Below are 25,064 nucleotides of genomic sequence, written 5' to 3'. Positions count from 1 at the left end.
TAAAAATAGAAATACTGAAAAATCAGAGATGTCATCAAGTCCAGCCCCCTAGGCTGAGGCAGGACCAAATACATGTTGACCATCCCTGCCAGGTGTTTGTCCAAACTGTTCTTAAAAACCTCCAGTGACAGGGATTTCACAACCTTTCTTGGAAGCCTATTCTAAAACTTAGCCACCATTATAGTGAGATCATTTTTTCCTAACATCTAACCCAAATCTCCTTTGCTGCAGATTAAGCCCACTATTTCTTGTCCTATCTGCAGTGGACATGGAGAACAATTGATCACTGCCCTCTTTATAACAGCCTTTGCCATATTGGAAGACTTATCAGATTCTCTTTCAGTCTTCTTTTCTCAAGACTAAACATATTCAGTTTTTAATCTTTCCTCATAGGTCAGGTTTTTTAAACCTTTTTATCATTTTTACTGCTCTCCTCTGGGCTCTCTCCCGTTTGTCTGCATCTTTTCTATAGTACAGCACTCAAAACTGGACACAACACTCCAGCTGAGGCCTCACCATTGCCTAGTCGAGCGGAATAATTACCTCCCATATCTTATATACATATAACACTCCTTTTAATACATCCCAGAATGGTTTTAGCCTTTTTGCCTCACACTGTTGATTTGTATTTAACTTGTGATCCACTATAACCCCCAGGTCCCTTTTAGCAGTACTGCTGGGCAGAGACAGAGGGGCGGACATGCCAAACCGGAGTGGTGCTGCCTTCCTTCGGGCCAGCCGCAATGTCCAGAGCTGGAGCCAGGCCCAGCCCACCAGCTGTGAGGGTCACAAATTTTACTCTCATTCATTATTACCATGAACACCATACTCTCCGTGCCAAGACTGTAGGCTTGCTTATTACCCTATTATCTGCTATGTGCTTACAAATTGATTGCTTAATAATTTGTTCCAGTATCGTTCCAGTTATTGAAGTTGGGCTGACTGGTCTATGATTCCCCAGATCCATTTTGTTCCCCTTTTTGAATCAGGTACTATGTTTACCCTTCTCTAGTCCTCTAGGGCCTCACTCATCCTCCACGAGTTCTCGAAGATAAATTGCTAATGGCTCCAAAATTGTTTCAGCTAGTTACTTAAGTACTCCGGAGTGAATTTCATCAGGCCCTGCCAACTTGAATACACCTAACGTACTTAAATAATCTTTAATCCCTTTAATAATAATGCATACCTACCAACCAAGTTTCACACTCAAAATATGACCTCAAAATAGATTTAAACATCTCTAACATGTTACATTGTAAAGAAAGGTGATGCACGCAGTTTTAGGGTGGGATTTGCAAAAGTGCTCAGCATTTGCTTACCTGCTGCTATTGAAGTGAATGGGAGTTTTACCACTGACTTGAATAGGAGTAGTGTTAGCCCTGAGCGCTATTGAAAATCCCACTGTAATGCTTAGACAGTAATACACAATGACTACTGCAAAGCCTTACACTGGGAGGGGATTGGATAGACAACGGGTATTACAATTAGAGACTCCATGGCTCTTTTGGTGTCATAGGAGGCTCTGAAATGTGCATCCAATATTAGAGATTGGGGTTTGTCCCTAATTTATTGCAATGAAGGATCTCATGCATGGTGGGGGGTCCCATGGATAAACTGTAATTTCAAGGTACAGTAAATAAGCCACAAGTTCAATGACATTTCTCACTAAGGCCGATAGCATGCAATGGAGAACACACACATGACTACAGCCCTCTTTATCTGCCTACAGGTAACAATGCTCACCTGGCATGCTGAGCTTACCTGGAAATCCTGATATTCCATCTCGTCCTGGTGGCCCTGGTGAACCTGGAGGCCCAGTGAGACCGGGTGTTCCTGGAAATCCTGGGCTGCCTCTGTCACCAGGAGGACCAGGGATGTCGAACCCAGGAGGGCCAGGATCTCCTTTCTCACCTGGAACTCCCTGTAATCCTAGATATTATTAAAACACCCGCCTTTAGCAAGACATAGGGCATGCTTGAGGTTTGCGTGTGTGTTTGGGGATGGTAGTAGTAGTGGAATAGCTGCTCTTTATCGGCAGCATATTGCCATAATACCTTGGTGGAACCCCCACAATGGGCAAATGTTATGACTTCCAAGGCCCTGATCCCACAATGGGCTCCAAGCAGGCAGACTTAATTCATTTCAATGGAGCTCTGTGCAGACTCAGGGGTTGCATATGTGTAGGAGCTTGCAGGATTGGGGACTGCAAAACTAGTGTAGTGATGTCTATATTTTTCTTAAGGTGATGCTAAAAGTTTGTCAGCAGCCCAGTACAAATAACCCTTGGTGACCCAGCATTTTGTTTATGGTCTTTATTCAACTGCATGACTAAGATAGGCATTAAAGGTTATAGTCTCCACACAAATTAACTATGCAGAAGATTACATTTCCCACAACCTGATTAAATATGCAAATGCCACAGAAAAAAATTAAGTGCTCTTTTTAACATCAGGTTGACTACTAATTTTAACAAAGTCTTGTTTGTATTTCATGGTTTAGCATGTTTAAATAACAGCATTAATGTGAAATCCTGGCTTCAGATTAAATGAAAATCGCAGTTGAATTTCATCCAGGAAGCTCACACTATTAGGTTACAGGATAACCTCAAATGGGCATTTTCAAAGGACAGACGATTTCTGTGTTTCATTAAATTTGTCTAAATTAAAAACGTGCCTCAGTGGGAATGGCTTAAAAACCAAAAGCAACATTACTTAATATTAGTGAGACTGAGCCAAAGGCACCATCCATGTAGGGTGTCATTGACATTACTACTGTCAATGGGATTGCACCTGTTTAGGAAAGTGGTGAGTTTCACTTTTGAAATGTAGTTGAAATAAATTAAGATTTTTAGTATAAGACCCAAAAAAAAGGCTTTGGGAAGAAATCACAGTACCTGGAGGACCTGAGGTTCAAAAGCCAGCGAGTTAGCATTCATCGGGAAGTTGAGACACAGGGAAAAGTAAGGAGTTGCAAGAGAGTCATTAGGTTAGGAAACAAAATTAAGCACATAAAAATTAGAACAAAAATCTATACTAAAGTTACTGAGCACAGGTCTAACTACAAAGGATACAACAGCATTGCAGCTAGAAAAAGCTGATTTGTAAGTAAACTTCATTGTAGGCATTTTTCAGCAGCAACTACCATTCTATACAGAGACAAGTAACTAACTGAAAGTTTATAAACACTACAGTGCAATCTTAAAAAAAAAAAAAAAAAAAAAAAAAAAAAAAAAAAAAAAAAAAAGTTGGACTGTGTTCTCGTCTCTTTACCTAGAAAGCTTTTGGAAATAGTGGTCCAAACTCTTTTCTTAAGCTATCTTTTTACACTGCATGCACCAATACAGGCATTAGATACTTGTCTGTTCATCTAACTGACACCTGTGCGTGCCCCACTGGATGGTTGGTATTTTGCTTGTCAGCACCGTCTGTCTGTAGATCCCTCCAAAAGGGATTTTTAAGGATTATAAAGAAAATCTGAACCCCTTATTGGGAATGGTTAGCTGCCTAGCGCAGTTGCAGACTATTACTATATTGTTGGCTCTATATAAAGCTCCTGGAGTGCTTAGAAAGATGTGGTGCTACATTAATTGTTTTTCTATTAAAAACAACAAGAGTCCTGTAGCAAGTCCTGAAGCAAGCTTGCATCAGACGAACTGATTTGCAGCCCACGAAAGCTTATGCCTGCAGAAATTAAATTTGTTAGTCTTTAAAGTGCTACAGGACTCTCATTGTTTTTGCTGTATACAGACTAACACGGCTACCCCTCTGGTGTTTTTCTATTGTGTCTTCTAATATATCAAATAGTATTTTCCCCATTGTCTCAAGTTGAAGACAATACAGTGCGCCGGTTAGAAGCCTCTTCTGTAATCTTTCTTATGGAGATTATTTTGACACATTCAATATCAAGAACAATAAAAAAATAAGTAGTGTAGGGCAGCCCCCTGCTGCAGCAGATAGTGCTTTGCTCTGCCACTGTAGGAAAAAACATTCAAGAGTGATCTAGAGACTCTCACTCAACAGACTAGTGGTAAATCAGGCATCTACAACCCACAAAGACAGATGTGCTTATCTGCTTGCACTGATCAATTACCCTTTGGTACCTACTATAACATCATAAATTATATAAATATATATAATCAATTACAGTGTTGTGTGTGGAATTATTCCTCTGGTAGAGAAAAAAACAAAGCCCCAGAAGGTATGGTCCATGCTCCAGTGTCTCTAGGGACTCCATCAGCAAACAAACTAAAATATGAAGGTAATATATAACCCGGTAAGAGGACAAATCCTTTCAATATTTTGTCATTAGGTGAACATGGAGTAAAATCAACATGTCTTTGAAGCTGTGATAACATTCACGTTTTTCCCCTTCCGCTTCTCAAATGTGTTCAACTGTATCAGAATGATAATATATGCAACCTAACAAACACTAGAATAACTTGTTTTGTTAAAACAAAATTATACAGACTCTGCAAACTATTTGAATACATAATGGTGCATAGAAAAGAAAATCTGAACAAAGAAATACTTAAGATTTTTCCAATTGCCCTGAAAACCAGAATCTCAAGAAAGGTACTCTGATATAAAAAAAGAGTAGAATCTATTCTGACTCAGGCAGAGACAGGAATGAGTGATGGGGGAGGCAACATGCACTTTGCACCTGTGAGACAAATAGCAGCATCTATAGGATTAAAGTAGGTGGTTTACTTAAAGCCGCAGTCATGCACTACGTTTCAATGTGTCATGCTGTTAGTAGCCACAAGGATTACTTTAAAGTAGATCTACAATGACAATTTAGCCATATCTATCCATTGAGACAGGTACAATTGTTTTATGAGGGAAAAGAAATGCTTTGTGGTCTAAGAGCTAATCAGCAACCACACTGAGTCAAACTCTGGCTAGCACCTGGAAACAGATATACTGGAAACCCAAAGACATGCCTATCACCCACTTGAAAAGCAGTGTTGCTCTGTGTCTCTATTCTTGCCAAGATCAGCCTCTAACAAAACCCCCTGCTACAAACAGTCATTGTCTGTGACATGGGGACATGTAGAGAGGCCACTGATGGGTGAGGGACCCTATATATGGGTCATTCAGATCCCCTCCATTCCCAACTCCTGGCATGGAAACAACTCCATGGTTGCAGATGGAGGACCTGAAGATTAGCTTCCCTGCGTGAGCAAGGTGCTTAAACAAATGCCAGACTTTAAGCACATGAACAGCCCCCTTAAAGTCACCGGGACTACTAACACACTTAAAGCTAGGCATATGCTCAGGTACCTCTGCCTCATGTTCCTCTGTTGGCCACAGGTTTTGTAGCATGCACTATCTATAATGCCAGCCCAAATTTTGGCACTTCACTTAGGGTGGTGATCACCAAAACAAATAAGAAGTGTAGGATTGTGGTCATGCAGTAGCTGTATCTGTGCATAGCAAGGACCAGGTGTATTTTAAAAACCTTTCAGTATTAACAAAGTTGTGCTCTAGTTCATACAGCACATTCTCACTATGGTTATTGCTGTGGATTTGCAGTCCTACAGTTAGGGAAGTGAAAAATCACATTCAGTGAAAGTAGTTTAGAAAAACCTCTCTCTCAAAAATAAAATACACGTTGTGAACAGAATTTTACCTCCCATCCCTCACACACGTCTGTAGAGTTGGAACTAGAAAGTCCTTTTACAAAAATTAATTCATTTTAAATACTGGATTACCAAAATTCCCTTTGCTAGAGACATGCTCTCCCCATTAGTACTATGGGCGGACTCCCAGTTTGTTAATTTAACCTGCACCCCACGAGGAGTCTCAGAACTTCCCAACTTTGCTGAATGAAGTGCATGATGGAAATGGCTGTCCTGGAAGTCACAGGCTATCATAACCCGAATTAAAATAAACAAAGTCTGTTTCCAGTCATGGATTTATAAAGTGAATGTATGTGATCCTTTCTTCTGTTAGTTTCTTGTTCATATAATGGACTGCTAGTGCTTGGAGTATACCTTTTCCATCTGATGCAGTAGTGGACCAGCTACTCTGAAATGCCTAGGAACAAAGCCATTCTTTAGCTGACGTAGGCTATACTTTAATGCCTATTGAAGTGAATGGAAAGACTTCCCATTGACTTCAGCAGGCACTAGATCACGCCCTGAATGTCTACTTATGAACATTCATGGAAGGAGTGTGAGGAACAGTACTGTTGCGTAGGGTCTTTTTTTGTTTGTTTGCTTGCTTCTGGTCAAGGCAGAAAATGTCTAATTTATAAATGTTGGATCACAATATAATTGAAGTTATTTAAAAATGGGTCTTGCCAACTGAATATGAAGTGTTGAGTGGGTTAAACTGCTTCAACAGTTAAGGATTGTCTTGATATTTTTATGATTCTTAACTGTGTGGGTCACTTCTTTCACTTAAGGGTCAGGAAATAATTTCCAGTACATAATCTGTGCACACTTGAGTAAGAAATACATTATTTTGGTTGGCACTATAATGTAACCCTAAGATACATAAAAGTACCATGTTTTCAATATTATCTTGGCTCCAAGAGCAATAAGTCCTTTAATTTATGGGCCTGACCCTGTGAGGTGCTCTGCACCCTCAACAGCACCCATTGACTTCAATACCAGTTGATTGCACACAATACCTTCTGAATTGGGCATCATGTAATTTCTCTTTTTAAAGACAGCGTAGCAATGAAGGCATCTTATCTACCCTCTCTGTAACCCAGAAATGCTAGGCTAACATGCCACTCACCTCTGCCAGGGAGAGGAGCTTACCGTGGCCTTTTCTAAGGAGTGGCACAGTGGCTATATTCCTCAGGAGCTCTGGGAGATACTGTCTCCCCCTGGGGTACAGTGATCCCTAGAGCTCCTGCTGGGGCAGCATGACTCCACATCGCCCCCAAGGCATGCTTGTGCATCCTTGATTGCTCTTCAGTTGCTCAATTGGCAACACTATGACAATATGGATTCTTGGGCTGCATTAAATGTGATGGGCCAAATTCTGCCCAGCTGTCCATTACTGTGCAGCCCCTACTGCCTTCTGTGTGTTTGTACAGGACGGAATGCAAAGGCAGAACTTGGCCCACGTTGTGAAAAGGGTAATGTCCAAACAGAGTCACGAAGTCTCCGGCTCCCCCTGCCTATCTGTTTACTGGAACTTTTGTACACACTCTAAGCTGGTGTACCTGCCTGCCGGACAGTGCGTCAGCAATAACTTCAAAGTTACAATCACTCAACTCTTACCTGGTGGGCCCACAGGTCCTGGAGGTCCAGGTTGTCCAGGTGGACCTTGACCACCGATTCCTGGGAACCCTGGGGGTCCTACTAAACCAGGTGGTCCGCTTGGTCCAGGGTCACCTTAAAGGAAATTCTAATTTAGTTCAACGGTGAGGGATCTCAGGGTTTTTACACTCATCTTCAGAAGTCATCTGTGAAATGTCTACACAATGTTCATCAGAATCTGGTCTCTGAGCACATGTAAGTGGGAGCTCGATGTGCAAATACCCACTTGTGCATGTAATTTCAGAGGCCACTTTTGAAAGATGGTCCAGAGACTTGTTTCTGTGCCATAGCCCACTAGTTTAACAAACTTAACAAATATCTTTACTATACCCCAAACCAGAGATATTGCTATACAGTACAGATAACTGCTGTCAGAAGTTCATAAATTATTTTCATTTAAGCTGCTTTAATTAAGTGCATTAAATTAATAAATGTGACAAGAATGGCCACACTGGGTCACATCTGGTCCATCTAGCCCAGTATCCTGTTTCTGACAGTGGCCAGTTGCCAGATGCTACAGAGAAAATGAACTGAACAGGGCAATTTTGAGTGATCTATCCTCTGATATCCAGTTCTAGCTTCTGGCAGTTGGAGGTTTAGGGACATCCAGAGCATGGGGTTGCATCCTTGATCATCTTGGCTCCTAGCCATTGATGAACCTATCCTCCATGAACTTGTCCATTTTCTAAGATAAACAGTGCCAGTCTTTTTACTCTCTCCTTATATGGAAGCTGTTCCATACCCTTAACCATTTTCATTGCTGTTCTCTGTACCTTTTCCTATTCTAATATATCTTTTTTGAGGTGAGATGACCAGAACTGCATACAGCATTTAAGGTGTGAAAGTGTCATGGATTTATAGAGTGGCATTATAATATTTTCTGTCTTATTATCTATCCCTTTTCTAATAGTTCCTAACATGGTTAGCTTATTTACCTGCTGCTGCACATGGAGCGGATGTTTTCAGGGAACTAACCATGATGACTCCAAGATCTTTTTCTTGAGTGGTAAAAGCTAATTTAGACTCCATCATCTTGTATGTATAAGTGGGATTATTTTTCCAATATGCATTACTTTGCCCCTCTCAACAATGAATTTCATCTGCCATTTTCTTGCCCAGTTCCAGTTTTGTGAGACCCCTTTGTAACTTTTCACAGTCAGCACTGGATTTACCTATCTTGAGTAATTTTGTATTTTTCAGTAAATTTTGCCTGTGCACCCCTTTTTTCAGATCATTTATAAATATGCTGAACAACACAGATATTTGGGAGACCCCGCTATTTAACTCTTTCCATTGTGAAAATTGAGCGTTTATTTCTATCCTTTGCTTTTTGTCTTTTAACCAGTTACTGATCCTTCTTATCTCATGACTTTCTGAAAGGCCAACCACACCATACCAACTGGATCATCCTTGCCTACATGCTTATTGACACCCTCAAACAATTCTGATAGATTGATGAGGCATGCTTTATCCTTTACAAAAGCCATGTTTACTTCCCCAACATATCATGTTTATCTATCTGTCTGATAATTCAGTTCTTTACTATAGTTTCAACCAATTTGCCTGGTATTGAATTTAGGTTTACCGGCTTGTAATTGCTGGGATTGCCTCTGGAAACTTTTTAAACAATACACATTACATTAGCTATGTTGAAATCATCTGGTACACAAACTGATTTAAGCAATAGGTCACATACCACAGTTCTGCAACTTCCTTCAGAACACTTGGGAGAATACTATCAGGTTCAGGTGACTTATTACTGTTTATTTTATAAGTTTGTTCCAAAACCTCTACAGACACCTCAATTGGGGAGAGTTCCTGAGATTTGTCACCTAAAAAGAATTGCTTGAGTGTGGGGATCTTCCTCATATCTTCTACAATGAAGACTGATTCAAAGAATTAATTTTGCTTCTCCTTGTCTTCGAGTGCTTCTGGAGCACCTCAATCATCCAGTGGCCCCACTGATTGTTTGGTTGGCTTTCTGCTTCCAATTACTTAAAATTATTTTTGTGGTTAGTTTTTGTGTTCTTAGCAAGCTGCTTTTCAATTCTTTCTTGGCCTGCATTATTATACTTTTACAGCTGACTTGCCAGAGTTTATGCTCCTTCCTATTTTCCTCATTAGGATTTGACTTCCAGTTTTTAAAAGGATGCCTTTTTTGCCACTAATTGCCCTTTCACACAAACCCCAGTTTGCCATGTGCATTTAGACAGGCACAGTACGTATATGCATACCGACAGGCTTTGCACTTTGTAATCAGTCTAAAAGGCCAAACTTTTAAAGGTATTTAGGTGCCTAACTCCCACTGAAATAAATAATTTCTGTGGGAGTTAGGCACCTAAATACTTTTTTAAATCTTGCCCTAAATACTTCTTAAAATCTCTTATGCTAAGCGCTTAAGAGTCGTATAGAGTTCAACAGAAGATAATAAAGGGTTCCATCTACCTTTTGGCCCAGGAGTTCCATCAAAACCTGTCTGCCCTGGAAGACCAGAGTTTCCTGGGAAGCCAGGATCACCTCTGAGTCCCTGAGCTCCTTTTAAACCCGGTGGCCCTGGAGGCCCAGGTGGTCCAGAGACCCCAAAACCACGGTCTCCCTATGATGCAAGGAAAAAATAAACGAAATTCGCAGTTTAGCTCTTCCTGATAACATTTAAAGTAGCAAAGGGGAAAAACATTCCCCCCCCCCCTCAGCCCCGCCAAAAGCCATGAGGTTAAAAAAAAAAAAAGACTCCTGAAGGATTTACAGCCACACAGCTCAGGCAAATCATTCTGGGAAAGAATAGGCAACATTAGTCACCTGACAGAAAAGGGGGATTTCTGATATTACAGCAAAATCCATGTAATCCGTCTAGTAACAGAACATACTCCTGGAGGGTTTACACTCCAATCCTCCAGCAGCATACAACACTACCAGCCCCTGGGAGGGAGTGGGGAACAAGGAGAGAAGGGCCACCTGGGATGTGGAGGGTCAGCTCGCATCACACCTAAAGGCTACAGGAATGGCTCTAGTACTGCAGCTACAAAGTGTCCAGGGAGGGAAAGGGTAAAATGGGGCATCCTTGGGGAAATGGTGGCCTGAATCATATCCAGAGTTCTTGTCTTAGGGCCAGGGGAACATTCTTGGTACAAGCCCTTTTGACTTGAGAGAGGTGAAGGTTGGGTACAGAGGCAGGTTCCTCCCAACCAAAGAAGAGACTTTCCCAATGGCACAGGTGAAGAGACAAAATGCAATCTTAAACCGCAGCCCATTAGCAGAAAGACTGATATTTTTAGACCTTTGGTCCAGGGAAACCAGGTTGTCCTGGTGGCCCACCTAGCCCTGGTCGTCCAGGGGTTCCTGGTGATCCCGGAGGGCCAGCCATCCCTGGGAAACCTACAAACCAATGAGGAGATTAGGATAACAAATGAGATAAGAAAACAAAAGTGTCAGTACATTTCAGGGAAATTTGGCTGTAAGTGTTTTTTTTTTTTTAAAAGAAGTCCTTTATGTCTAGCGGCTCAAAAGGCACTATTGCACCAAAGCACCCCAGTTCAGTTCAGACAGCTATGTGCCTACTGTATCAAGCTGGATCAATACATCATGGCACAGTCCCAGGATACCACTCAAATCACCCCTTGTTATGAAGGATGTTCCCCATTTTAGGTGCCCTTATTGTGGCTGCAAATTATTTACATCAGAAACATGGAATTATGAGACTGATCATGGAGATGATGTTATTTTGCTATACACTGCTTGAACTGTCTTCTGCTGGAATGTCTAAAATTTCTGCCGTTTGCTTTTAACTCCAAGGATGGGTTGGAAAGCCTAAGCTTCAACAAAAGAAAGGAGAACAGACATGAAGGACCACAGCTAAACTGAGGTTTTCCAGTGCTTTTAACGGTGGCGTGCAATTTAGGTTGACTTTGGGGATTTAGGAATGTAACTATCTGAGCAAACTAAGAAAAAAAGATTAAATCTGAAAAATGACACTGGCCAGAGCTAGTATAATTCACTTCTCCAACGATGTGGTAGCAAGTATACCTTTTGGGCCTGGTGGGCCTGGAAGTCCAATGCCAGGTATACCTGGATCACCCTTAGGACCTGGGATGCCGGACAAGCCAGGTTGACCTGGCTGACCAGGATCACCTGAAGAGAGAAATCATTTTAATTAGCAAAAGCATGTCAGAATGAAAGCTGAGGGTTACCTGGAAGTCTAGCTATGCTCTTACCTGGAAGTCCTACTTCACCATTTCTTCCTGGAGGACCAGGGGAGCCTGGAACTCCTGGTTCTGTAATAGTTTCGCCAGGTTCCCCTTTTGGACCTAGGATTGGATAGGATACAGACGCATCATTCTACAGCATACAGATTCTATACATTAGGAGAGAGATCCTTGGTCATCTAAATGCAGGGGACTGGATTCACCACTGTGTTACTCTAGTTTTATCACTGAAATCAGTGAATCAGGTGCAGGGTCTGACACGTAGATAATTGCAAAATTGCTCTTCTGCTTTACTGCAGCTGTGGTTTCTTCATTAGGTTCAAAGAGAAGAAGCCACCACACCCTGACCTTATACCAGAATTTAAAGTACTATGAGCAAAACCACATTCTCTTGAAGACTTTTCTCTTCCAGACCTCACCTTATTGATACTGAGCCCCATTTCACAGGCTCAGAAGCATTTCTTGCCAAGTATGCACTATAAACTGATCTTCAGCTAAGTCATGAAGTCTGACATTTCTGAGCACCCTGCTGGTGATCATCTTAATAAAAAGTTGCACCATTTAATTAGCAGGCTGAACTTAGACTGCAGAGGCATTTCCAGTTTCACAGCAAGCTGGTTTACAAGCTTTGGCTTCGGATTTCAGTACTGTTGAAGAAAGGGCAATTTGTGACCATTCGTGGCTGTTGGCAGGGAAGCTCACAAATGCCAGGATTAATTACTGCTTTCAGGTACAGTTTTAAAAGCCTTCAGTGCTTGTCCCTGGCCCAATGATCTAGAAGCTGTGCTGAGCCAAATGGGCTTTTATTACTCAATATCATATGAAAATACACTCACCTGGAACTCCTGGGGGCCCTGGACGACCAGATACACCTTGAATGCCTTTTTCACCTGTAGGACCTTGTGGGCCAAAGCCAGGAGATCCTATAGGTCCTCTATCTCCAGGAAGACCTGATACTCCTGGATCACCTGGAGGTCCCATTTCTCCTTTGAAAGCAACAGCACCCTGCGCAGGAGAGTGGGGGAGAAGAGCAGTCATTTGCTTTAGAACAGATTTAAGAGTTTAGTTTTAAAGCTAGCTGAAGCAATTATTTTAGTTCAGAATGTCTATGTAAATTATTATTCCTCCCAACCCCAGGCTAGTAGTAGAAAGAGGAACTGACAGATAATCTGTGGAAACCCATTCAGCCACCCTCATTCAACAGCATGTTGGCACAAAGCAGAGTTTGAAGGGGAAAGAGCAAACGTAGAGTAACTCTCAGAGCTGGGGACAGGTAGACTGTATACTAGATAGATTAGTTCATTAAGTCACACTTATGATAAGTGGAAAGTGGATTTTCACCTTCCCTTCTCCGTACTTTTCTGAATGGATTCACGACATTCCTAAGACATTGCTCATCCATGTATAAAATCCAACTTACAGGTATCCCCTTGGGTCCAGGAAGACCTGGCAGTCCATCTCGTCCAGGAGAGCCATCTATGCCAGGAAGACCAGGAGGTCCTGGGAAACCACTGTCCCCTTTGTCACCTTTCAGTCCTGGGAAAGCCAGGCTGTCCCCAGGATCCCCTTTAGAACCAGGACGCCCAGGGGCACCTGGAGGTCCTGGAAAACCCTAAGTAAAGAAAAGTAAACATTTTAGGTTTTTCCTCCATCTCCTTTCTGAAAATACTGCAATTTTATGACAATAGGTTCATGGCAATTACAGATGGAAAAGGACTGTTGAATAGGAATTTTTCCCTGTGCAAGTGCATGAAAGGACATGTAGTTAACATTAAATTGATATTACACTTAAGATAAATTAGACTCAATTCCCCCATGGAACATACTAACAACACTTACTGGTGGCCCTACCAGCCCGGTTAAGCCAGATAGCCCTTTTTCACCTTTCAGTCCCGGGAAACCAGGAGATCCTGATTAAATAAAAGAATGCAAGATTTAGGCATTGGAAATATCTGGCACTTAGCTTGATATACATACTTGAGGGAGCTGGACAAATCTTTTCAAGCATACAAGATTTAGACCAGGGTAAAATTTTCAAAGGTTCCAATGTGATTTAGGCTCCTAAATCCAATTTTCAAAATACTTAGGCACGTCTCATGGAAAGTCAATGGGACCTAGACTCTTAAGTGCCAGAGTCACCTTGGCACTTTTGAAAATTTTACCCTAGACTTTACATTATTTTGAATTCACTACCACTTGGTGAAATGGTGATGAGATCCTTACCCACCACCAGCCATTCTGATATTGAGGATGGCACTGTAACACATCACTCTAATCTAGTAGATAAAGTCATAGATATTAGTCACTCAAAAACTGCTATAGAGATTACCTGTCCTTTTAAAACCTGCTGGGCCAAATTAATCCCTAGCATATGTAATTGCAGCTCCACTGATGTCATTGAAATTGAAAATGCTCACTTAGACCCAGACCAAATTCAGCCCACTGTTTTGGATTGCTTGATCTTAGGTGAGTAAAACAAATTTGTAACTAGAAGTTTACGTCAATGATGTTGAAAGGGATCATCCCACCAGTAAGCTTTGAACTGGTTCTTTGTCTCTTTTGGAGCAGAAAGGAGTAAAAATTCATTTCCTGTCAGGTAACCATGTAGCAGATACTATCCTTTTAAGTAAGCACAGTGCTTGTGAGCCTGACTTTTGATGAAGGGAAAATATCAAGCAGGAGCATCTGTAGCATTTAAAAAATCTGATTCTTAAGGGTCAGATTTTTTAAAATGGGTGGATTTTTGCATGTGCCCAATTTGAGCACTGTGAACTAAGGTATGCCCTGGCATCCCATCACTTGGGCACACCAGGATAACGTATACATACACATCAGAGTTAGGTATTGTGTCTGAGTTTGCACACAAACATACACACACTTGTGGGCCATAAAATAAAGAACAAAATACTGCCAGTTTTTTTGTTTTACCTGGGCTACCTGGAGGTCCGGGTGGTCCTCTGTCCCCAGGAGGCCCAGAAATGCCAGTTCCTATACAATTAAAGCACGTGTCTCCCTTATCACCTAGAAAGAGTCACATTATAAAAGCAGATATGAGAATTTAGTTCTGGAAAACACAGAGCATCCAGCATAATAGTATTGCCCTTATATTCACCATCTATTATATCATTGCAGATACTAATTATAATTTTATATAATTAGATATCTTAATACATCAGCGGAAGGCTTCTCACAGACATCACTTAGTGTCCTTGATTTTTAGGGCTCAACCACAGTAGCAGTCAGATCTACTATCACCTGAAAAAGGACTCCAGGTAGAGACCAGGGTACAGAGCAAAAGTATCTGATGGAATTCGTTTAGCAAAAATGCAAAACAACACAACACAAAACAAAAACAAAGCCTTCCAGTGTTCAAAAATCCAAATGTGGAACTTTTTCCGGGTAATAGCTCCTTTAGGAGGTAAATCTTTTGATACTAGGAGCTGGGATTTCAAAAGACATTAAATGCTGGTGTTAAGAGTTATAATCATGAAGATTCCAAGAAGGAAAAAACAACCAATCCTGGAAATGTTTAGCAAAGTACAGCTGGCATGAAAACATTCTAACCATACTCTATTAAAAAAAAACGGTTTTTAGGTTTACAAGGTTTTTAGAGGTTTAACAATTTTATTGATATACACCTGGCTTTTCTGTGATGCTCTTCGCTGTAGTATCTGAGCACATCCTACATATTAATGAATTTATACTCTTTGGTATGGGAGATGCTTTAAAGGACAAAAAAGAAACAAATCATAGTTATGACACTGCACCTTTCTGGCCTCGCTCTCCCATAAAACCTTGGTCTCCTGGACGTCCTGGAAGACCTGGGGGCCCTCGCTCACATAATCTGTCACCTATGGGTGAAAGAATTAAGGAAGAGTTAGTTCTCCTGTCAGTCAAATGGAGACAGGAGATGTTAAACAGAGATTGGAGAAGGTCTTTTTATTATCCCACACCAGACACTGGTAACATGGGGCTGGGGCTTCCAGACTGCACAGCGCAACAACATAAGCCATAAAACACAAGGAAATAAGCAGTTACAGCCTCACCCCAATCAATATCTCCCTTCCATTCCTCACAGCCCACATTCCTCCATCCCCATCCTGAGCAGCCGATATGCAGCCTTGACTCTTTTCTTAATGGGCCCAGATATGCAGCAGCACCATGGGGAGGTGCCCTCACGATGTGCAAAAGCCTCAGTGTAGAGACATGAGGCTCCTTCCTGACTCTCCCCTGCACATCCATGCTAGCCCCTCCCTCACATCCCCTTCCCAAAGTCCCACTCAACCCCTCATTCCCCCTCCAAGCCCGCTCACTCTGTCTGACCCCTGACATCAGCACAGACCACCAGACTCCGTGCTGCTCATGTCATCTCCCTGCCTTCGAGCTGGTTAGAGCACACAGACCTGAGCCATTCCTCAGAGTTATTCTAAATACAGTGAATAACAATGTATTTCATTCAAAAACCTCCCAAGTAGCCTATGTCCAAGACGTTGCGTAGGGCGGGGAGGAGGGAGCTGCAGTTAGGGGGGATTTTGGCTGTTTAGATAGAGGACCCAAAGAAATGTGAAGAAAATGGAGCAAAATTTAATAAAGGGACACTTTTAAAAATCTTTCCTTTTCAAGTTATGAACTATTTTACAGAAATAAAAGAGAAATTTTAATTGTCCTCTAACAAATTATTAGGCCAAATGTGAAAACTAAATTCAAATCACTAAAGCATGACAGAGAGGGATTTAATCCTTATTTAAATGCAAATCCCAAAACATCCTTAATGACTTTATTATTTAGAACAAGTGGGATTTGTTAGTATGTTGGCGAGACAGAAGCAGCATTATTCTGCACTTCTGGGGCCAGATTGTTGGCCCTGCTACATGAACGCTGTCCCAATGGAGTAGTGCAAATTGACCTTAAAGCTGCCCTAAACAGTCCTGGACTGTAATAAAACATGTATAGTTTGTTTTCCACAAGGGGCATGTTAGGGCTGGCTGAAGGCAGGAAGAGGCATGGCAACACCCACTGCAGACCCTTCCAGACAGCATAAAGTTAGGGTAGTCCTGTTGGTGTTCTAACTTGCACCAGGGTCTGGGAAGGAAGTGTAAAGGTGACATGAAGTCGCTTTTGCCTCTCCATTACTCCAGCTGGAGCTGAATTGGGTTGCTGGAGCAGGAGAACAAAAACAAACCAACATCACAGATATGTGGTCTCTTTTCCTTGTTGTTGAATAACTATCTATCTGTCAAGTGTTTCAAGGCTGCAGGTCAATGAAGATATCACTTACCAGGAGGGGTAGGTGTTCCAGGAAGTCCAGGTAGCCCTGGCTGTCCAGGTGGCCCTGGCTGTCCATCACGTCCAGGCTGTCCAGGTATGGAGACTCCAGGTAGACCTTGATCCCCCTTCTGTCCTCGCTCCCCAGGCAAACCAGGTGGACCAGGAGGGCCTATACTTGCAATCCCTAAAATGGAAAAAAAGTTAGTTCCTCAGCATCTCTCTGGTTTAAATCATGCACTTTTGTAAAAGTGACAATGAAAGCTGGCTTAAGTGGTTGTTGCTACCACCTTAGGCAAAATGCTCTCTTTAAATCTTCATGTATGTGACCATGGTATAGGAGTTATATTATGGCGTAAGTGTTTTCAAGAGGCCTCCATAAAGGAGAGCCAAATTAGAGGTATACCCATTTGTGTATGCAGACTAGGTAACTGCACATCCTGATGTACATGTGCGCATACAAATGTGGAATTTGGGGCAGGCAAATATTGCTTTTGCAGAGACTTTTGATTGAAAACTTGACTCCCCAGACTTAAAATGAGTAAACAATTTAGGTAGGGAAGAAAGCGTAACAGGACTAAAGTCTTTAAACCATGATTTGAGGACTTTAATAACTCAGTCATAGGTTATAGGTTTATTAAAGGAGTGGGTGGGTGATTTTCTGTGTCCTGTATTGTGAAGGAGGTCAGACTAGATGATCATATTTGTCCCTGCTGACCTTAGAGTCTATGAGTCTAGTGAAAGGAAAATCTGGGGGGGTGGCTGGGGATCGTGTATTTATTTGTCATAACTTTAGAGTTACCTAATGCTCTCCTTCCCTGAACAGCTTTCTGATGGACATGTTTAGCAAGCTCCCTTTGACTCCTTTTAAACATGATCCACCATCAGCTCCACCTTTAAGCACCTGGGCAGTCTGTATTTAAACCTATATTTAACAGCCAGATACATACTCTTCTTCATACAAATGGAACTCTGATAAGATACATTACAGGCAAACAATGAAGGGCTAAACTACCCTTAAGCTCTAGCACTCTTAACTGGTGACTGATTGACAGCCCTGAAAACTAGCATTCTCTCTTCAGCACAGAACAGCGAAAGCATGGACAATGAATGTTCAAGAGTCCCCATGCCTCACCCCTCAGCTGCAGAACCATCTCCAGGGCTCAAAGGTAGCTCTAAAAGTTCTGCCTTCACTGATCATTCAATCCTTCTGTCAACACGGGTACCAATTGTGATGGTGATTACTGCCACACTGCCACGGCCCACTAGGCAGTGAACTAAGATCATCAAGCTAACTCTCCAGATAGCAGAATACACAAACAATGCACCTCAGTTCTTACCTGGAGGACCTGGCAAGCCAGGTGGACCTTCCAAGCCAGGATATCCACGCTCGCCTTTGGGTCCTGGAAATCCTGGAAATCCTTTGCTCCCTTTTGGTCCCACTTCTGCACCATTTCCAGTGACCTGTTATATTAACAAGCCAAGAAAAAGTCACTATAAAGGTAAAGAGGTGTGTCTGTGTGTAGCAAACCCACAAGAGCCAGCTCAAGACATTTCAAACCAATGGCGCAATCCTCCTAATGCAACTGGGGTCCCAAAGAAAACGCTGCTAAAAAAAGAAAGTCCTCTGTTCCAGCAGAGTGCACTGCTATGGCAGGGCTGTGTTATTTTTCCCACAAGGTTCACTAAAAATAGTAGAGCACATTCCATTCTTGTGGTTTGTGATCCAAATGGTGTCCAAGTGAGAGCAAGAAGGGTTTCCACAGTCAAGCCTCAGGGCACTGCCCCTTCCCAAAAACTGTGAGAAAAGAAAGCCTAAAATACCCCCCTCCACCCTGGAATCTTCGCCCCAGACATTTTAAAACCTTTTGCTTTCATCTGACATAAATTTATTGAACTACAGTTTCAACTATGGTGCAAATCCATAGTAATATTACATATGTCTATGGAGATACTCTGGATTTGCATCGGTGTAACAGGGCAGAATTTGACCCTATTCTTTGTTTCAGGGGGACTGTCTGTGGAATAAGATACTACTCTCTGAAGGGAGGCTGAATTTGACCCTATATGAGAACTCCTGATGAAGTCATTTGAATTTCTCAATTGCAGACCCTCAGTGACCTACATGATTATATGAATAATAGCTCAGGAATATTTATGTTTTCATGGTGCTGTTCACTGTGGGATGATTAGAGCAGACTGGAAAAAATTTCATTGAAAAAAAGCCACTTTCCATACAAAAAACACTTTGATGGAACATTTTTGACCAGCTCTCCTGATTATGATCTTCATTTAGGCTGGTTTTATTCTACTGACTTCAGTGGAGCTGCCTCTGATTTATACTGGTGTAAGTGAGATCAGAATCTGGCCTTGTGTTTGTTACTGAAGGACCCTGGAACCCAAGATCACACAATCTAAAGGAAGGAAGCAGGGGGTTTTGATGACCAACACCTGGTGCTACCTGCTGCATCTCTCAGGTTTTAGCATTAACTGGAGACTCTAATGTCTGGGAGAAATGAGACGACAAAATGGTGCACTGCCAGCCAAATGGAGGAAAAGGAGAAGAAAGCAACTTACAACTCCAGGAGGACCAGGCAGACCACGTTCACCTTTCACACCCTGCCAATGAAATAGAAATAGGTTTTGAATGGCATATTTGTGAACACGAGAGCTTAAAAGTTAGCTTTCAAGAAGTGTCAGGAAACATAAGCAAATGACTGCAAAGATTCTGTTGCATGTTAACAGATTAGGCAATGCAATTTCTATTCAGTAGGACCTGGGCCCTGGTGTGTAAGGTTCAGAGAGAGGCAAGCTTTAACTCTATTCTAGCAGTAAAGACAAATAACCCACACTCACCTTTTCACCATCTCTTCCTGGAACACCATTTAAACCAGGCTCGCCAGGTAAACCCTTCAAAGAAAGGAAAATAACCATCCTCAAAATATTCACTGTAAGTATCTCAAGAGCGTAACAAAGAATCTGTTTAGGTGAGAAATATATAAGACACTCACATCCCTACCGGACTGGCCAGGATCTCCATCTTTGCCGGGTTTCCCCTTCAAAACACAACATGCATTGAAAAATAAAAAGCTTTAGTGACAAAGAGCCATTGCCAGAAATTGCATCATTTGTTTCCTATGTACTAGATAAATAAAGCAAACTTTCCCTAGAATCCAACCCCTATGATCAATCTCACAGTTAAGAGAGGTGTAATCAGATGGCGTTAATTAAAATGAGGATTAACATAGAAAACTAGGGTAACAAAAGCTTGATAATCAGAAATCTTAAGTATTATGAGAATGCAGCATAAAATGACCTAAAATTTAACAAGTGCTTATTCCCCCAATGTTTTCCTTTGTTTAAAAATCTGGCCCTAATTCTTAAATATTTGAACACAACATTTAAGTAAGGAAAGAAATATAATGTGACTGGTGACATTAAAGACTGAAAGAGGTTTTGTATTAGAAATCTAACTCTGCTTTTCTTGTAATGTTTAAAATACAGTTTTTCTGGATATAGAGTTAAGGCTTAAATTGGAAAAAAAAAAAAAAACCCACTTTCATACTCAACAAATGAATACACATATGCAGCAGACATCGGATTATTGTCAGGATAAAAACATTTGCACTGCAATACCACCACATACTGGGGACAGTGAGCTGGAGTTTATTCAGCTCAGTCATCAACAGCACTGTTGAGTAGGTTTTGACAAAAGGGCAAAGTTCGCCCTTAGTCATATCCAAACAACCCCATAGCAGACAATGGGGCCACACGTATGTAAACTACACAGCTTGGTTTGCAGAATCTTTATTACTAGTGATGATGCTCAGTCCGGAAAAAAACACTACTTTGAGATCCTGCTGATCTTACTTCATCCCACTGACCTGTGATACCCAAGACAAACCAGACTCAAGGAAGGTGTACAGTCGGCTCTGAATCCATGAATGAAGTGATCTATTGCCATTACTATAAGGCATGCAGTTTCCCTGTATTTCCCTCACCAGACTGCATATATACATCACCACCACCACCACCAGAGATAACAGATAGGAGTTAGCTTTTAATACAGTTTTCAAAGGCTATTGTTCCACTTGCTCACCTCAGAAATAACTCCATTTAGAATGGCTTTTCAGGCACCGTCTTAAAAATATGATGATAGCATGACTTACTGGAATTCTGTTAGGATAACAGAATGGAGACCCTCTCTGAAAGGAAACTGTCACTCAAACGGTACAGCCTGAACAGCTTTAAAGAAAATTTCCATGCATAACTGTAAAGGGTTTCTCTCCAATGCTTATGACAGAGATTCTACCCCTTTTGTTCCTGCCTCAAGATTCAGATCTACATGCAGGGTAATTCCACCAGGGTGCATTGAAAAGGTCTTTTCACACTCAGCTAGAATCACTCCAGTGAATCACTAATGTCATCTGCAATATCTTGCCTGATCATTGGAGAAAAGGAAATCTCTTACCAAGAGAGTCTGATGACCCAACCTGAATTTAATATTTGCTTAATTCTCAAAGCTAAAAGCGTTTGGGAAAATAAATCTTTGGTTCAAAGGAGTTACTTACTCTTTTGCCTGGCTCTCCTTGCTCACCTTTTTCACCTTTCACGCCACCTGGAGGACCCTGAAAACACAAACACCGTCTTACCCTCAGTCCATGGGAACAGAGACCCAATTTACAATTCTGTTACATGATTCCAAGAAAAAAAAAATGTCCTGGTGGGAGTTACTCACACGAGGACCTTGTGGCCCGGGGGGTCCTGGTGGACCTCGCTCTCCTGGAAGGCCCTGTCAGGCATGGTGAAAGAGAGAGAGAGAAGGGGGTTAGATATTGGGTCAATTATTTTAAACAGGATTTCGCTGCTATTTAAACTTCTTCACGTGGCATGAGTGCTAGTGGTTCTTATCAAGTATCTTTCATCCAGGGGGATCCCAAAGTACCCATACACATTTTATTAACTGATCATTCTATTTTTCTTCCCATGAATCACTGAGATATAATTGCCTTTTGCATACAGCACAGTGGCTGACTAGCTGCTCACAGCTGTGCTACACAATGGTTTAGGGAAGGAAGTAAAAATAACCTGGTCAGTTGAAATTACAGGAGGACAGTCAAGGGACAGAGAGTAATTACTGCATTTGCAAGAATACCAGGATTAATATCTCCACTGTTGGAAATAACGCCATTGGATTTTTAGTGGAAAGGTAGGACCTCTGTTTTCTACAGCTGCACCTCTAGCAGCACATCTGAATAACTGGTTCGTTACTAACTTTGAGAGAACTGAATCCTCCAAAGCACTTTATGCAGTATTTGCTTTTTTTCTGGCAGAACTTCTGTCCACATACAGGCCCAGCCTGACCCTGCTTAGACTGTGCAATCAGCTGAGATCACAACTTCAGGTGCCATGGCCCCATGTCACTGTTAAATTTGGGATGGCTCCTTTACAGACTGAACAAAAACTGAGTTGTGATGGTTGTGGTAATCGGTGTGTTGGTCACCGATGTTTATCAGTGTAGGTTGCGTGCGCGTGTCCCCGTGTAAATGCTGTCCCAGTTCTGGCCAGGAAACCGAGACGGCTCTCACGATCGAATGAATCGACACGACCACGGATTAGCTGAGCAACGAAGGCACCCAGGCCAGGTTTATTGTGTGTGGCCCAATGAGAAATGACCTACAGAGTATCTCTGGGTCAGTTTCGTATTGGCGACGTTACAATGGCCTCGGCCCAACAGCGAGACTTTCCGTTATCTCCTACACCGGACGCCGGTATTCCCTCTGACACCCTCTTTTATGCATTGTTACATACACTTTCGTTCTGCCCCCTTTGACGTAGGCAGTTGCCACCCTCTTGACGTAGGTAGTTGCCACCCTTTTCCGTTAATTGGCTGATTAGGGCAAAACAACTCCATGTATCACCTTTTTTCATTTCTATCCATCACAGTGTCATTTTAGGGAGTTAGTATCTTGGTACCTTCTATACCTGCTACATATTTTAGTAATATTTTTGGCAATCTTGCAGTATCAGCACTTTCCTGTGCCAATTTCAATTAACTTGAGTGACCCCTTATACTCCTATTCACTCGGCTTTTTCAATTTAGGTCTTAGCTTGTTTTACAGGCCTTAAGCTCTCACTTCTTACTACAATGGTGATCAGTCTATAAAAGTTCACTTCCAAGTACATTCCTTTCACCAAAAGTCTAAATATTTACCTTAAAATTATTGCTAGTGTGAGGGCAAATGCACTTTGCTGGGAGATTGTGTTTGTAGGTCTTGGTGCTTTCTAAGGAGTGGACAGTCTATCTCTTTTTGCATATTTATACAGCCGCCTTTTGGCATTATTAGACCTTCAGAGACCTCAGACATTGTAGTGTGAGAGCTGAAATTAAACCTCAACAGTGAAGTCCTGAGGTCAATGGAAGTATTGCCACTGATCTCAATGAGGCCAGAATTTCTCCACACATTTTAGAATTACAGAGATGGCTAGTTCTCGGTTTCTTCATCTACTACCTTGCTGCCTAGTGAACCAGAGACAACACCAGAGTCTCGCACCTTTCCAGAATGACTTTATAGGGTGGAGGGTGCATTAGTAGATAGGTTTGAAGGATGCTTCAATAGGGGTCAAAGGTTCTTATGAAGGAAAGGACAAATTGCTTTGGTCAAAGGTGAAAGGAGAAGAGGTCTGGCATTCCCTTCCACATCCCACCTCAGGGTGGGCCACCAATGTTTTCTTCATGCCAAAATGTTTGCCAACAAGAAGAGGATGAAAAGGTAAAAAGAATGAAGCACGATGTTAATCTTAAAACAGTCGGAGAAAACTGAAACCAATTCAAGGGTCTGACTGAAGTTAGTCAGAATCTCAGTTATCCTGGTGATGGGTGCAGTCTGAACAGAATAGAAGAGGGACCACTCCTACCTCAAAATATACACCCCAACCCTTGCCTCGGGTCAGGCTGGTGTTTGGCACCACCACAGAACTTCAAAGGCAAAAAACCCAAAGCACTCATGCCCCTGCTTGTGCTGCCTGACTCATCTGGGATAGTCCCAGTAATAAAATTGGGATTGTGCAAAGCTGTTGGATCAACAGGACAGGACAAATTTAGTAGCTTCAGAACTGGCATTTCTCCCAATGACTCTTCAGCAGTTGAGAGCAGACAAGTTTTTGTACAAGTCAAAGCAACGGTTTGGAAAATGGAACTTAAAAATCAGTAACATTATTGTCAGAAAGACTACAGATTCACTGGGGCAGCCAGATGTGCATATTTAGGTGCCTAGAAAGTGGAAAATGACTTTATTTAGACCAAAAGGAAAAAGGGACTCAACCGTGTGTGGTTTAAATTTTTAAATAGTGGGAACACATGTGGAGGTGGCTGCAAAATGGAACAACTGAACCAATAAGACTGACATTCCCTCTGATATAGGGAAAATGGGTAGGCCTGGCTGAGGCAACAGACAATTCACTGCCTTAGAAAAAGCAGCAGGACCCCCTACAAGCTGTACATTGGGTATGCCATTCTGAGTGAGTATGCATCACTGACTGAGATGCTCTAAGTAGTGGGACATGTGCCTATTGCAGATGGATACAGCTTCCTCCATTCCCACTCACCTGATCTCCTTTCTGAAACTCCACATCGTTTGGTCTCTTCTGTTCCCTAATTTGTCCTGGTGGCCCTGGAGGTCCCTGAAGGCCTTGGTCACCCTAAAACCGCAAAAGAGGGCAAAATATATAAAACTTCTTTGGCTATTACAGGCACTGACAACATGAACCATGCCAGTATGCAGTAAAAGAAGCTTGAATAGTTCTGAAAGCAATAAAGTAAAAATTCTCTTTACTCACTTTTTCACCCTTGGGTCCTTGGAAGTTCAAACCCATATTACCCTGCAAAAAGTTAAAATAATCAACACTTAGAACAGAGTGCTGAACAAAACTAGAGGAAAAATAAGAAAAGAAAAGGGAGAAAACATACCTTAGGCCCTGGAGGCCCGGCTGGACCAGGAGGGCCCTGTAAAAAATATAAAAATAAATTAAAAAAACCACCCCCAAAGGTCTTTCTGTTATAACACTTTCTGCTCAGGGGATTGCAAAGCACTTTGGAAACACTGATGAGTTATGTTAATAAATAACACCACTGCTAATAATTCTGAAAGATCCGATCTCTCTCTTTTCCTAGTTATTTGCATTATACCCATACTGACTGAGCATTTTCTGTCTCCCTCTGAGAGTTGGTATTCATGCCAAGAAGCTTTACTCAGGGCATTAATGTATACATGACAAATTGCTTCCTTCTTTAGTTTGCAGGTTCAAGTGGGAGCCCAAATCCA

General features: G+C 41.8%; 1 protein-coding gene and 1 long non-coding RNA gene across 4 annotated transcripts in view; one reads left to right on the top strand and one right to left on the bottom strand.

Moving 5' to 3' along the window:
• Window positions 1-25,064, bottom strand: part of COL4A5 (collagen type IV alpha 5 chain) — a 124,830-nt gene that overhangs the window by 37,324 nt on the left and 62,442 nt on the right. For 2 of the 3 annotated variants that reach the window (XM_067548222.1, XM_067548221.1), the window contains exons 11-31: window positions 24,710-24,745; window positions 24,580-24,621; window positions 24,349-24,441; window positions 21,479-21,532; window positions 21,312-21,368; window positions 19,752-19,796; window positions 19,597-19,650; window positions 19,318-19,359; window positions 18,081-18,204; window positions 16,754-16,927; window positions 15,243-15,326; window positions 14,404-14,496; window positions 13,315-13,385; window positions 12,896-13,087; window positions 12,312-12,480; window positions 11,485-11,577; window positions 11,297-11,401; window positions 10,551-10,648; window positions 9,719-9,869; window positions 7,235-7,348; window positions 1,762-1,929 (exon numbers count right to left, since the gene is read on the bottom strand). In XM_067548222.1, coding sequence (XP_067404323.1) covers window positions 1,762-1,929; window positions 7,235-7,348; window positions 9,719-9,869; window positions 10,551-10,648; window positions 11,297-11,401; window positions 11,485-11,577; window positions 12,312-12,480; window positions 12,896-13,087; window positions 13,315-13,385; window positions 14,404-14,496; window positions 15,243-15,326; window positions 16,754-16,927; window positions 18,081-18,204; window positions 19,318-19,359; window positions 19,597-19,650; window positions 19,752-19,796; window positions 21,312-21,368; window positions 21,479-21,532; window positions 24,349-24,441; window positions 24,580-24,621; window positions 24,710-24,745 — 2,059 coding nt within the window. Of the gene's footprint in view, window positions 1-1,761; window positions 1,930-7,234; window positions 7,349-9,718; window positions 9,870-10,550; window positions 10,649-11,296; window positions 11,402-11,484; window positions 11,578-12,311; window positions 12,481-12,895; window positions 13,088-13,314; window positions 13,386-14,403; window positions 14,497-15,242; window positions 15,327-16,753; window positions 16,928-18,080; window positions 18,205-19,317; window positions 19,360-19,596; window positions 19,676-19,751; window positions 19,797-21,311; window positions 21,369-21,478; window positions 21,536-24,348; window positions 24,442-24,579; window positions 24,622-24,709; window positions 24,746-25,064 lie in introns of those variants that run through there. The other variant, XM_067548220.1, reaches the window with a different exon arrangement.
• LOC137153144 (uncharacterized) overlaps window positions 3,188-25,064 on the top strand; it is a 39,126-nt gene continuing 17,249 nt past the window's right edge. Inside the window, exon 1 of the long non-coding RNA XR_010919711.1 lies at window positions 3,188-3,243. This is a non-coding gene — a long non-coding RNA (uncharacterized lncRNA). The remainder of the gene's footprint in view (window positions 3,244-25,064) is intronic.

The sequence above is a fragment of the Emydura macquarii genome, unplaced genomic scaffold, assembly GCF_026122565.2.
Source record: "Emydura macquarii macquarii isolate MOO-44397 ecotype Brisbane River unplaced genomic scaffold, CSIRO-AGI_Emac_v2 contig_1253, whole genome shotgun sequence".
NCBI lineage: Eukaryota > Metazoa > Chordata > Testudines > Chelidae > Emydura > Emydura macquarii.
Note: the sequence above shows the minus strand (reverse complement) of the source record. Positions and strands in the feature narration are given on the sequence as shown.